The sequence below is a fragment of the Cibotium barometz genome, chromosome 7, assembly GCF_041138505.1.
Source record: "Cibotium barometz isolate CiBa-2024 chromosome 7, ASM4113850v1, whole genome shotgun sequence".
Taxonomy (NCBI): domain Eukaryota; kingdom Viridiplantae; phylum Streptophyta; class Polypodiopsida; order Cyatheales; family Cibotiaceae; genus Cibotium; species Cibotium barometz.
In genome coordinates, this window is record NC_141052.1 from 41,004,157 (window position 1) to 41,018,177 (window position 14,021).

The following is a 14,021-nucleotide window of genomic DNA, read 5'->3' on the forward strand; positions in this document are numbered from 1 at the left end:
AAAAAAGAAAGAAAACAAGATATATGGAGGAGATCTAATGCAAGTATTAAGCATGCAGAATGGCGAGTAACAAAACAAAGAAATGGGAAGATTTGGATACCCATAGATCCATGATTAACATTTCAAATTTAGAAATGATCATATGCAAAACTATCATGACATTACACGAGAGAGAATATTATTACAAGAGATAGGAATATACTACTACTCCTTAACCTGCTCACTAACATCCTCGGGTGCATGAAGCCTTGCCCTTTTTGAAGATGGCTCTGCAACATCCTGTAAAAACTGGCAAACTGGAGAAACCCTTGGTTTTGTGAATCTTAGAAGCTCCCTCTTGCCATAATCACTTAGCATATTGGGATCCTTAATCCCACACGCCAATCCATAAGCAGTATAGGCTAAGTAATATTTGCTCCTTAGTGCATAGACTCCAGGGCCCTGTCCAAAGATTCGCAATGCTAACTGCTTCTCCAAAATCATGACTTTGTCTGCATTCCACTTGATGGGATATGGCCCAAGGTATGTGGATAATGTCTTGATTGCAAACAAAGGAAATTCTGCATTGTCTTTCAAGAATTTCTTGTGGATTATAATGAATTGTGGAAACCTCAATCGGTTTATGTACTCTCCCAGTGCTAAGTCCATTCCGAGTCCTCCCACGCATTTGCCTACTTCGCGACCGAGAAACTCATCCTCAAACACAACCAGCTGTGCACAAAACAATATTGTCGATGAGCCAACACAGCAAATAGAATAAGCTACTCAGCACGATAAAAAGTAATTAACAAGTAAACACACCTGATTTTTGTCATTAACAAGTAAATCATTTGTCCATATTTTGATTGTTGAGTTAGTGTCTTGGACTGTCAATGAGGACGCCCCTTCCCTTCCCATGTGTGAAATATTAAGTCTTTGCTGAATAGCCTGAAAATCCCCTTCAGTGGGAAGGCCAGATTCATAGCTTTTTGCATCCTTGTACATCATGGATAATGTGTCGGCACAGCAGAATGGAACTCACTGTCCTTGACATTTGAATCCAATAAGAGATACTTATCCAAATCTGGATCCACAAAATCTTCATCTTCCTCAAGATTCTGTGCAATGATGGCCAGACAGTAGTCTTCCCTTATGTCAAAGACAGCTTGAATATCTGTAATTAACAAATATTCTTTGTCACCAATAGGAAATGTGGGGAGTAGTGGGGTTGGAATGTCCCCTACTTCCTCTATCATAGAGGGCTGCTCACTGTAACCACTAAGGTGTCTTCTCCTTCTGAGCGCATCAATATCTAACTGCTCACTTAAGTCCCTCTCTGCAGCCAAGTTTATCTCCTCCGCAATCTCTTGAACTTCCTCTTCTGCTCTTGGAGGTTCCTCTGGCTTCTCCTCAAATTTTTCATTTGTAAATTCTTAATCCTCCTCAAGCAGCACATGCAGGTAGCAGATAAATCCATAGTGGTAAGCAACGAGATGACACTTGCGATTGTGAATGGGGCACTTACTCTGTGTCTTCTTCTTATCATCTGGCACCTTTAAAACATCCCTGATTAACTTTTGTCTTAGGGTTGTTGAAGGCATGATATCATTCACGTGCACGTATTGGACGTCGTCAAACATGACTGCTCAAAGTGGTCTGCTGAAATTGGTGCCCTTTCTCCTCAAGATACGAACAAGCAGAAATGATCATGTCTTCGATGGAGAAATTTAAATTAAACATGCATGAGATTTCAGGATGGCGATGATGCTGTCAAACTTTATACAGGAAGTCATTTGAACAACTTTTCATCTGGGGTTTCTTGAAGGCCGCATCAGACTCAACCTCAATCCCGAAAGGTTCCATCTACAAGCCAGGAAATATGTCACGACGACGAAAGTCCTATATAAGATAATAAAGGATTAGCCAAGATCAATATAACGTGATAAGCGTTGGAGAAATCTCACCGACATCTCTAGTCGCATTGTAGTAATTTGATGAAATATTAGTGAGAAAATGAAATTGCAAGGAAAAATGTGCCAAAATCACTGCAACACGATACGTGTGGGAGAATTCCCAAGGAGCCCTCTCTTCACGTTATAGTGATTTGATGCAATATCTCAAAGGCAATGATGATTGTAAGAAAAATCACTAAAAGAACGACAGTAGGACAAATCACTATAACGCGATATGGGTGGGAGAGTTCTCACTGACTCCCCTCTTCACACTGTAGTAATTTGATCAATTATTTATAAGGAAAATATTAATTTCTTAAAAATCTAAACGATGAAATCTTTGAAAAAGTAAAAAAAGAACTACAGTAGGACAAATCACTATAACACGATATGCTTGAGAGAGTTCGTCCCAAGACCTCTTCTCGCGTTGTAGTGCTTTCAAGAAATTTATGCAAGAAAATTACCATTGTGGGCAAAATCACTACAACGCGATATGGGTACGTTAGTTCTCACCGAGATCCCTCTTCGCGTTGTAGTGATTTGATGAAATATTTTGGAGAAATAAGTTAAATTCTTAGCAGCAATCTTTGATGGAATATTTATAAAACAATTATACAACTTCGACCAAATTGAAACACGAAAATATTCCAAAACATATCGCGAAATTCACTAGGAGAGCAAGAAGCAACCAACAAATTTGATTGTAGGACAGCAAGAAGCAGGGTGAAGGTGATGACTGTGAGAAAAATTGCACGAGATGACTGCGAGAAAAATTGCATGAGACAAAGAAGCAACGAATAATGAATGTTGGTCACCTTTACCCACAGAAACTAACGGTCTGTACGGCAGATATGCATGATGGCACACCACAAGCTCTGCGCACATATGATGACACGTGTCAAAATTTGATTGATCGTAATTATCATGAGTACGGCCCCACGTCCTCCTTGGCACGTGTGGACATGCTCTTTCGCACGTGTGTCGTGCTTGTCCTCTGTAAATGTGGTAGTCAAGTGTCCTTGTCTTTTGCCGCCGTTTCATTCTGCCTCCTTCAGCTACGCGTATTCCTCCGTCGTGCCTCATCTATGCCATCTCTGTGATTTATCAACCATCACTTCAACATTTTTCCTGCGAAATTCTTTGGTAAGCTATCAAGCAATCACTCCTGGTCTTAAATGTTATATTCAATCATATATATCATGTTTTACCTATGTTCATTAGATATTGGGTCAAACCAAAGGCAATGTCTGACAAGTCACCACGATGCAAAGAATGAATTACGATTTTTTCTACTGTAGCCATATCCGTTATAGTGTTTTGGACATACTTTCTTGTCCTATCCATTGTTTCGTGTCGTGTATGTTATCTATTACTTATTTCCATGACCTACTTTGTGAAATGAAACACTCTCTGTGCAAAAAATCACTATAGCACGTTGAGGGTATGACGATTAGGTCTGATATGCCTCTATCACGATGTAGTGATTTGGACCTATTTTATCATCATAGGTGTTGTTAGGTATATTGTTCTTGTGTTATTTTGTCAAATGAAAGGGTCTCTTTGAGAAATCAATACAATGTGAGGAGTTGCTGTAGATTTTGTCTAAAGTACCCATATCGCGTTGTAGTGATTTGAAGCTAATTCGTTATCCAAGTTAACTTTTTCAGTAGTGATTTGAAGCTAATTCGTTATCCAAGTTAACTTTTCAGTAGTTTTTGTATTATTGTCCTATGTATTTATTGAGAAGCTTATCATGTAACATTATGACTATTTTCAGATGATGGCGTATACAAAGAAGACTGCAAGGCTCTCCTCTACAGATGATCCTCAATTAGGTAGAGAAGCTAGTTTGGGAAAGAAAATGCCTACACTGCGCTCAATGAGGAGACGCAGATACGTCCTTCTTGAACCAAGGAAGGTGGAGAAACATATGCATTGCGCGGTTCCGAAGTTGCCATTCTAGCGTGTAGTCCGGTCTATATGCGAGAATTTTGGCAGCTAATAACTACTCTCGAGGCCATAATCCAAGACACACTACTAGAACACACAAGGACTATGAGATGCAGAGTCCCGCTGCAATGGGATGGCCATAGTTGCGATTGGAGGGTGTGCTACAACGCAAAGTTGCTACTACATTTAGTTCTCTCGTTACTCACAGAAAATGTAGGCATGTTCCTTTTTTTTAATGATATGTTACTTTCCTTCCTCATTCTTTGACGGCACATCTATTTTTTTTGGCTTTTTGTAGAATCCACGATTATCAGAATACTCCGATGTGGATTTAGGGCTGTTCAGGGAAGAGGCCATTGAGCATATTATTGTCAACATTCATAGCATGCCGCCTAATATCCCTGTTGCATTTGTGCCCCCTCCACCACGGCCGCGACCAGGACCACCGCCATGGTAGTACCCCTGAACAGAAGTCGACAGGTTTCTTGTCGAGCTTCCAGAATCTGATGAATCTGAAGACGTCAATTTGGAAGCTTCAACCTCGTAACGACAGCAAGCTTCAGTTCTAGAAGAGCAACCACCCCAAGAGCGTCCGGAAGAGCAACTACCCCAAGAGCGTCCCGAAGAGCAACCAACCCAAGAGCATCTCGAAGAGTAAGCACCCCCTCAATGACAAGCCTCACCGCCCCAACAACAAGAATCATCCCACACACAATAGCACACTTCGTAGAAAAAAATGAGAACATGCTATCAATGTTTTAAACATCCAATAAGAAAATGTAGAATATTTGTCTTATTTTCTATTACTCTAAGAAATACAAAATGTTGTCATGATTGATCTAACTATATGCTGTCAAAAATACATTTACCTCCATTTATCTCTATGTGATGGTCGTTTGCACCACGAAAACTTGCTTCCTTGTAATGTCTTTACATTGAATGGTCCTTTCTTTTCTCCTCGGTACCTATTTCCAAAATCAAAGTAATGTATATAAGTAATAATGATTATGGCGTAGTTTTGGAATGAATACTTTTTTGAGGTTAGATTGAATAACATACCTTATGGCCGTTGCACTTGAGCACATAATCATCAGGCACTTGTAGGTCATCCTCATTTGCCAAATCTGTTCTCACTTGACGCAGTGAGATTTTTGACCTTTTATTGAGTACTGTCAAGAGCTCATGTTCAAACCATACCTCTAATAACATCAATAGATTTTCAATGTCATCCTTTAAGTCCTGATCAATTGCTACAAGTTTTCCATTGACATAATGCCATCTCATATAATGAAAGGCCAAAATAAAATTATGGGAGCCAATCATATATTTACAGACAATAGATTTCCTATGGATTTCATAGGTAACCCCATTTAATTCTTTATATATTTACAGACAATAGATTTCCTATGGATTTCATAGGTAACCCCGTTTAATCCTTTCACATCCCAATTTTGACCTAAGAAATCCAAACATTTCTCTGATTTACAAATAAACATTGACAATGTTTTTTTGACCTCCTCGTCATAAAAGAAGTCGACAAAAACATGCAATGGGATAAAGACAACGATTTTCACCTAACAATTTGCTACATTTGGTCTTATACACCCGAGTATACACCTTTGCAAGTCTTGTTATATCTTTAATCTAAAGCACTCACTTGTTTCTACTGTTGGTATGGGCCATTTTGGACTATCGAATGAAGGTAGTGGTAATGCTTTCAAAGATCCATAACCTGTAGTACTATGAGGTGCCGAGTAAAATTCATTATAAAAGAAAACTCCTCTCTCTGCCAAAGACCTGCTGGATGTTTCTTTGTACAGCTGCTCACCAATAGATGCATGAAAAACATTGAAGATTCCCACAATACTATCTATAGGCTACCAGTCAACCAAGTTTGAAGGATATATATCTATACAGACGAATACAAGAGAAGCATAAGTATAGAAATGAAACACATTACATAAACATAATGTAAAAACATTTACTTACAGTTTGGTCTATGGAATGGGATTCCATCAGGCAAACGTTGCAGACGCAGTTCTAAGTGCATGTAGGCATGTTGTATAAGGACTTCCTTAATGCTCCTACCTGTGTCAGAGAGTTTGAAGTCTTGAACTCTGCCTTTGTAAGTGTCGATAAACTCATTCTTTGTTTTTTTTTTCGCTTCCTAGTCTGCAACATAATCCAACTACCACTAGAGATTGTGGTAGGAATCCACCTTTGATTATCCATATCAAAATTGTTTTATACTATAATAGCTCTAGTAGAGAAGCAGGGATGCCTAGGATATCTGGTTTCCATGGAAGCAAATAGAAAATAAAAGCACATGTAAGAAGATGGAAGAAGATGAGATGGCAAAAGAGATAACCTCCAAAACGTGTAAAATTTTTAGAGGGAAATCCATTCATTAAATGACGTAGGAACTTCAAAGAGAACATTTCAAAATTTTAGAGAAAAAAAGTATTTTTATTAAATGAGCTCAACGAGGGAAATTTTTAGATTGAAAACCATTCATTAAATGAGCTGAGATTTATTAAATGAGCTGACAACACTCTATTTTTCATATATATTAAAGAAATGACATTATAAAGTGTGGTCAAATGCATTTCGTATTTCTTTAATAACAATATATTCATATAAAGAATATATGAAAAACGTCTAATTATCAAAAGTTTCGTTACGGTGGCTCTCTTCCTATTGGTCGAAAGCCTTTCTCTCTCTAGAGAAAAAAGGCCCAAAGTTGAGTCCAAAATTTGCCTCATGAGGGAAATCAGACAGTGAAGTATTAAAGGAGATGGAAAAGACTGGTGGAGATAATAGGGCTAAGGGAATGGAGACATGCACTGAAAAAGCTGAAGAAGGGAAAGGGAAGGAGACCTTATTTAATGAAGGGGAATCTCAGGGTGAGGGTTTTTGGAAAAAAGTTAAAGGCAAAACTAGTCTGAGGTAGGCTAAAGATGAGGCTAGAAAATCTCCCAATAAAGGGACTGTTAGGGATAATCAAGAAAACAAGCCTCCAAGTAACTTGAGTCCTCTGTTATACTCTAATCCTTTTAGTCCCTTAGGTGATGAGGATAGTGGGACCTCATCTATTCAATAATTTAACTAGCAGGTGGAGGAAGTCTGGAAAGAGATACAGAAGAATGGGGATCATAGAGGGAGTGAGTGAGGAAGTGGACATGGTGCCTAAAACTGCTTTAACATGAGTTGAAGTCACTAAAGTACATGGAATCAAAGACAAAAAAAAAAATCTATTTTTTGGGGGATAGCTATACAGGAACATAATTTGTTTGGTCTCAAAACTATTAGAAAAGATAGATTAAAATATTGGTTGTGCTATAAGGGGGGAATGAATGGGGGATTTAGTGGAGTGATGACTATTGTAAAAAGTAGTTTAAAGCCTAATATTGTAGCCAACCACCCTAATGGTAGGATTTTGGTAATGGAGATTCTAATAGACAGGGAAAGAGTGTGGATAGTGAACATTTATGGAGCACATAATCATAAAGTTAGAAGTGGATTGCTCATCTGAATATCTAGGGACAATGTATTTTTCTGGGGGATTTTAACATGGTTGAGAGGCGGAGGGATAGGTGTGGGGGGATTACTGTCTTGATGGGTCAAGAAAATATGAGGTGGGAGGAATTAAGAGGAGAATGGGCTTAATGGATGGATGGGACATGGGTGATTGGGGTTCTGATCCTACACTACAACACATTGGGAGCGTGTTTTAGAGCAGCGTTTTGCAGCGTTCTCGAAAGGAAAATATCAGGGGTTTTCAAGATGCTCAGCAACAATCTATCGTTGCTAAGGAGCACTTTTAGTAGAAATATCACTGCCAAACAACGAAATAATACTTCTCACAGCAGTGCCTCTAGTAGCAAAAAACGTTGCTATACTATAAAAATATCCTGCTTTTTTGCTACTTCTTTTGCCGTTGCGTAGTTTTATCTTTTGAATACAATAAACTTGTACTGTGAGTTTTTTTTTTTGTAGGTTTTTGCCTTGTCTATCACTTCTACCTCTCCTACCATATCCTCCTCAAGCTCAAGCAAGGTATGTCTACTATTTTCATTTATCTCCTATGCAAGCAAGCTTTCCATGAAAGCTATCTAGGCTGATCTTAACAAGTTGTTCTATATGTTTTCAGGAAATTATAGGGATAAACTTGAAGTCAGTGAAGTTTGGACTAAAGACTAGAAGATGGTACCGCAAAGTGAAACAAATTGAGCACACCTATGTGGCCTTTATAGAGAACCCGACTGGAACTAGACCAGTAGTTAAAATCTGGACAAAGAAGGGGGAAGTTCTTGAGAAGCACTCTCCTAAGGGATGTACCACTAAAGTTATGATTGAAGCTTGCATTCAGCTTAGTTATCAGATTTCATGGGAATAGTCTTCTTTTGCACTTGAGGATGATAGATGGTCTTGGGTCTGCGACTTGCTAAACATGGCTTGAATGATGTAAAATCCGATTTGATGTAACGATGTAAAGCTTTTTTGATAATAAATATATATATCTATTGGTCCAAAAAAGAAGAAGAAGAAGCGATTCTCTTAGGCAGGAATGGTTACTAAGGCTATTAAAAATGAGAGGAGTTTACTCCTTTTTTTTAGTGAGACTGTTGATGTAAATGACCTGAGATAGAGGTTTTCACATGCAACTCCACCCCGAGGGCCTATGAAAGCAAAGAAATCGCCTTGGATCTCCTGCCTAGGCTTGGGCATGGTATCTATATTCTACTCTCTGGGCCTCGATGGCCTCAAGGGCCATTCCCACGGCCTGCACTAATCTGCTACCCTAGGATCCTCACATACTAAATAATATTGTCATGATATTAAATAATGCATTTTCAGCACAATATGATTCTTATTCAATAAACATGGAATACATGTAAATCCACACTTTCAAAAACAAGTGTTTATATGCTCTACTAAATAGCATTAATTAAACCCACATATTTGAGATATAGCATTAATTAAGCCCACATATTTGAGATATAGCATTAATTAAGCCCACATATTTGAGATATGCACTTCAATACTGTAAATTAAGGAGGAATTCCAACCTTTTGCAGCCTTGGCTTCAATAGGATGGGCAAAGCATCCTTTGCACATGCTAGGAGTTTGTAGACAACAAATCAATGTATAGTTTTCCTCTTTTGCTTCTTTCACTACTACACAATGTAGCATACTATATAATGTCATGCCTTGCTCAACGATGTGAACACACTTGAGATACTCTCTTTCAAACTTTGATCGTTGTAATCCTCTCTTCTTGACACCTGTAAATGCAAACTCACAATGTAATGGTATTAACATGGAGTTTTTGACATCATTTCATTATTATGGAATAGTTAGTACAAGCCTTTGATCTCTTGATAACATTCTATTTCTCACTTTTTTTTTTAATTATCCAAATGAATTAGACGTGAAATCAATCCTTTGACATAAAGGACTTTAAAAAGATTTGCAACTTCATAAATTGTATCCGACTCTAAGATGCTTATTAAATTGGCTCAAGAAACATTTGTTGAGCTTTTCACAAATTTTCTGAGAAAAAGGGATAAAGTAACGTGCATTAAATATAACAATTTGAGTTAGACTCTTAAGTGGTCTTAAACTACTCTGAAGTTTTCAACTGATAAAATATATCGTCAATCAGGAAAAAAAGCAAATTAAACTATGGATGCAACATAAGGGTTTTTTTTTTTTCAAGTAAAGAAAAAGGATTGATGAGCATTTTATCATTGTTATGATTCACTTGAGAGGTGAGGATTAATGAAATAGATAAGTAAACAACCCAAGAATCACTTTGTAATTTAGTCTTTCAAAACGTTGAGTTACATATAATTAAAACTTGATTAGCCAGAAACAAATCATGGTCTCATTGATGCAAGATGATGACCATGAAAGCATTTGGAATGGACATGAAAGAAAGGAGCAGAGCTGTACCTTGGCATAGAAGGAACAGACGACCTTATGAGCATGTCGTGTGAGGTTGGCGTCCAAGACGCGGAGATGGTGTTGGTGAAGCACAGAAAGCATGGCGGAGAACAAGACGGGGTCTGTGTGGGATGTGATGGCGTTGATGAAGGCATGGTCGGAATCAGTCACGCTGATCGAGATCACCGCTTCTTCATTACAATGGGCCATATTATTGACACGAACTTCTGTTGACGTTGTGGGCGCCGCTGCGGTTGAATCAAGCTGCACATCGCCGCACTCTTCAATCTTCAACTTCTTGCCTATCCTCTCTACAATATGTTGGTCACCTGCACTCCGCCGCTCCTTCTTCTCTTGTGAAGCTGCTTCCGAGATGGTTTTCTGCAGAGATTGTATGTAGCGTATCGTAGCATCTATCAAGCTGCACCTGTCGAACTGCAAAAACGAGTACCTTAGCGTCACAGAACTGTACCTGATCGTGATTTTGTCAATTGCATGCAAGGGAAACGAGTACCTTGTCGTACACCATACATAAGATAACTAGACTAAGTCCTCTGCTAATATACTTACCCACTTTTAACGCTTGGGTAAGATTAATGCTAATCTGCTACTAATCACGCTCAAATGCTCCAGTGGCCAACCAAACGTTGTCTGTGTTCTACGAGATCGACTTATTGACTGCTTGCTGTGCTGGCGGATCTCAGTACACCACTTTAGTGCTGTGATTGCTCTCTGAATCAACCTCCCTATTTTAATTACTCTACTAATCAAGCTCTGAAGGTAAACTAGCTAGCTGCCTTGCTAGATATTAGGTTTAAAAGATTTAACAGCTCGGTTAACCAAAAAGGTAGCAATGTTCTACTTGATCTAAGTATTAAACCACCCTTAAAGGCAAAGCTGCCTTGTTATTTAGGATTAAGTGATCTGACAACCCTGTTAACCATAAAACTAGTGTGCATTCCTGTACTTCATCTAAGAAAGCCACTTCAGAAAAACAACTCAAAGCACACTAATTTGATACTTTAATCAGGTTTTTAGTGGTGTTTTTCTAATTTTTTGCTTTTTTTTTGTTAATGATGAGTACCTTGGGGATGTCATCTGGGGGCAGTAGAATCTCCAGCTTGGAGAACCATTGCGACATCTTCTTGCGCCGCAAGCTCTCTGCTCGTGAGGCATTTTTCGTAGAAGCTTTCTTCTGTCTGAGAGCAGGGCCACCACCATATTGATCTGCAATTACTGGTCCCTCCCTAAGGTCCTCCTTGCAATCTTTCTGCGTCTTTTGCTGTTCATAAGAAGGGCACCCCACGAACTGCGGGAGACTCTGATGATAGCTTATATTAGATGGTATATTAAGGTTATACACATTATTATTAAGGTCACAGCTTATATTAGATGGTAAATGAAGGTTATAATATGCATTAGCAAGGTTAAGGCTTGGGTTATAATCACAGGAATTGAAGGTCTCTGAAGCTGGCTGATTAATGCATGGTGGGAGCTTTTGTTGCTGGGATTCAACATGACAGGCTAAGAGCTCAATATCCATAACCTTTGAACAAGTATGGTCAGAGTTTGGAACCTCAGCTCAGCAAGAACAAAAGGACCTTAATATTTTATCCTCCCAGAGGACCCTCTTCTATTATTATGTAGAGTGGAAGTTCTTCACTTTACACATGCAATAATGCAATAATGTAGATACTTTCTGCTTGGAAAATTTTCAGCTCCATTTGAAATTTAGAATTCCACATTTTCTTTATTTTTGAGTACCAATAGGTTATGAAAAAAAAAACTTTTCACAATTTGAAATTTGGGGCTGACTTTAACTGGAAGGGACAAAAATGATATATATTTTAGTGATAATTAAGAATTAGTTGCGCAAATTTTAAAAAGATAATTGCGTCGCGGGGTGTAGGTTATGACATTAAAATATATATATATATATAATTTTACGAAAAAAGATATTCTATTGATGGAGGACAGCTGGGCAGTGTGAATGCTGGTGGTCCTGTGTGTGTGTGTGGACGGCGGGCGGCACGCGGGGCGTCAGGACAGAAAAAGACGGGATTGTTGTTTGGAAAGGCGACCGCGTCGTATTCACATGACGCCATAGGTACTTACACTGAGTAGTTGTATTCACATTAGGCAGTAGGTAAAGGTACCGACCGGTGTCAGAATTAAACCTTTTTTTTAACCATTCTAGAAAAATTAACGTTCAATCCCAACCACGGTTTTTTTTAAATAATAAAGCACGGATATGTTAAAGGACAAAACCATTCTTATTTTTTTCCCCGTAGTATGAATTCCTAGTTTCTCTCCTTTCTCTATGGGTAGCTCTCTCTCTATTCCCTCCATTCAAGTGAGAAAAAAGAATTAAAGATGAAAAGTGTGTTGGTTTTTCTGGTGCCATAAAGTTGGAGCCAAAAAACCATATTACTCTTGATTGATCTTTCCTGTCACACTACAAGTTTAGATCAAAGCTACAGAGATCAGTATTTTATATTCTTTTAAATTTATCATGTTGAATGACTTACTAGCATGTTGAATGTTGAATGACTCACTGGCATTCTGTAAATTAAGTTTTACACCAAGTTCCATTCGTGTAGGAATCAGTTTATAACTTTCGGAATCCTCATTGGTGCCTATCACTAGCATGTTATCTACATAGAAAATGACACAAGCAAATCCTATTTATCCTTTTATATATATATATAAAATGCTTTTCGTAGGACTATTTTCATATCCCTATCCAGTCAAATAGGCATGAATATTCTAGTATCGAGATCTCTTTATTAAGCTTGCATATAACCGTCTGTTCTTATCACCAAGTTGGGCATAACTAACCGATTGACTCACATAAACTTCTTCTTGCAAGTCACCATTCATGAAGCCCTCCCATGAGCACACAGGAGGTCGGCGTAGATCTTCATGAAAGCCGTTTCATGCTTGTGAAGGGATTTACTTCGATGACTCAAACTTTCATGTGACTTTGGTGACCCATGTAGGAGTCTAAGGAGGACAAGCACTGGTAACCCACCTCACAAAATCGCACATGTTCCTAGAGACATTGCAGGTCTCTCTTCCTTCCTCTCTTCTCAGATCCAAATCCCCATCCCAAAAACCTACTAGGGGACAACCATCTCAAAGGGATGGACACAGAAGTCCAGATCCCAATACCCTATACAGTCACAGGAGCCTAAGTAAGCACAAGCACAAGTGACCCACCTCACAAAACCGCACATGTTCCTAGAGACATTGCAGGCCTCCTTCCTTCCTCTGTTCTCAGATCCAAATCCCTATTGGCATCTTACTCCAAAAGGTAGCCCAAGCTTATGGAAGGATTTAAAGGATTAGATGAACAGACGCCTTGGAGTAGGGATGCAAGAGTCTGTAGAACTTCCTAAAAGTAGGGGATCTCTATAGTTTTCCCTCTCAGATTTTCACTCTAGGATTCTCTTTCTAGCCACTAAAACTCTCGAAACATCATCAATCTCGTCCATATAGGGGCCCCAAAAATATATTTTTTATATAATTCAAAATAACTTTTAATCACATGTAACGCACTTTCATTGCATTTTTGAAGTTCCCTCTAAATTCCATATCAACAGTCATTAAAAGACAATCTCATTTAATACACTTTCATTGCGTTTTTGAAGTTCCCACAAATTCTAAATCAACGTCATTAAAAGACAAGGAAAACTTACGTTTTTTTATTTTTCACTTTTAAATGGATAAAAAATAAAAAGTTTAATTTAAATTTAATTTTTTCGGATAGACTAGCAATTTAAAATTTATGTTTTATAGCAAACCCACCTAAAAACTGTTTTGTTCATTGATTACTATCACATCTCCTCTCTGTCTGACTCAACAACTAAAAGATTCTCTCTCTCTCTCTCTCTCTCTCTCTCTCTCTCTCTCTCTCTCTCTCTCTCCCAAGTCCTTCTCTCATTGCGATAGGTCTCTCTTTCAAGCTTCTCTTTGGGATCCAAGCTATCTACCATCTTCCATTGTGTCTACTATGGCACTCACAGAAATAACAAACACCTCAAATTCATCATGAGTGAGGAAGGTAGACTTGCATATTCGCATCTTGAATCAATATGCACCTATAAGAAAAGAAAATCTAAATGCACAGGAGAAGCAAGAAAGAAGACAGCAGGGTCATTGTAATGTGGATCGTATTTATATCCTAATGATCCT

The 14,021-nt window shown here is 38.3% G+C and overlaps 1 protein-coding gene across 2 annotated transcripts; it reads right to left on the reverse strand.

Annotated features, from left to right (window-relative positions):
* Positions 1-4,659: 4,659 nt before the first annotated feature.
* On the reverse strand, positions 4,660-11,451 carry LOC147637016 (uncharacterized). Of its 2 annotated transcripts, XM_086800625.1 has the most exons (4): positions 10,912-11,450; positions 9,837-10,262; positions 4,941-9,166; positions 4,660-4,846 (listed from the first exon to the last, which is right to left on the reverse strand). In XM_086800625.1, the coding sequence occupies exons 1-3, from the start codon at positions 11,368-11,370 to the stop codon at positions 9,086-9,088; spliced, it is 966 nt and encodes a 321-aa protein (XP_086656751.1). In that variant the 5' UTR covers positions 11,371-11,450; the 3' UTR covers positions 4,660-4,846; positions 4,941-9,085. The 2 variants fall into 2 exon arrangements, with proteins under 2 accessions (XP_086656751.1, XP_086656750.1); XM_086800624.1 differs by lacking the exons at positions 4,660-4,846; positions 4,941-9,166 and having other exon boundaries at positions 9,645-10,262; positions 10,912-11,451.
* Positions 11,452-14,021: the final 2,570 nt, after the last annotated feature.

Excerpts from the sequence above, each read along its gene's own strand:
- LOC147637016 (XM_086800624.1), bottom strand. The coding sequence starts at position 11,370 with ATGGATATTGAGCTCTTAGCCTGTCATGTTGAATCCCAGCAACAAAAG. Across the intron at positions 10,263-10,911 it reads CCCCAGATGACATCCCCAAG|TTCGACAGGTGCAGCTTGAT; the intron begins GTACTCATCATT and ends TCGTTTTTGCAG.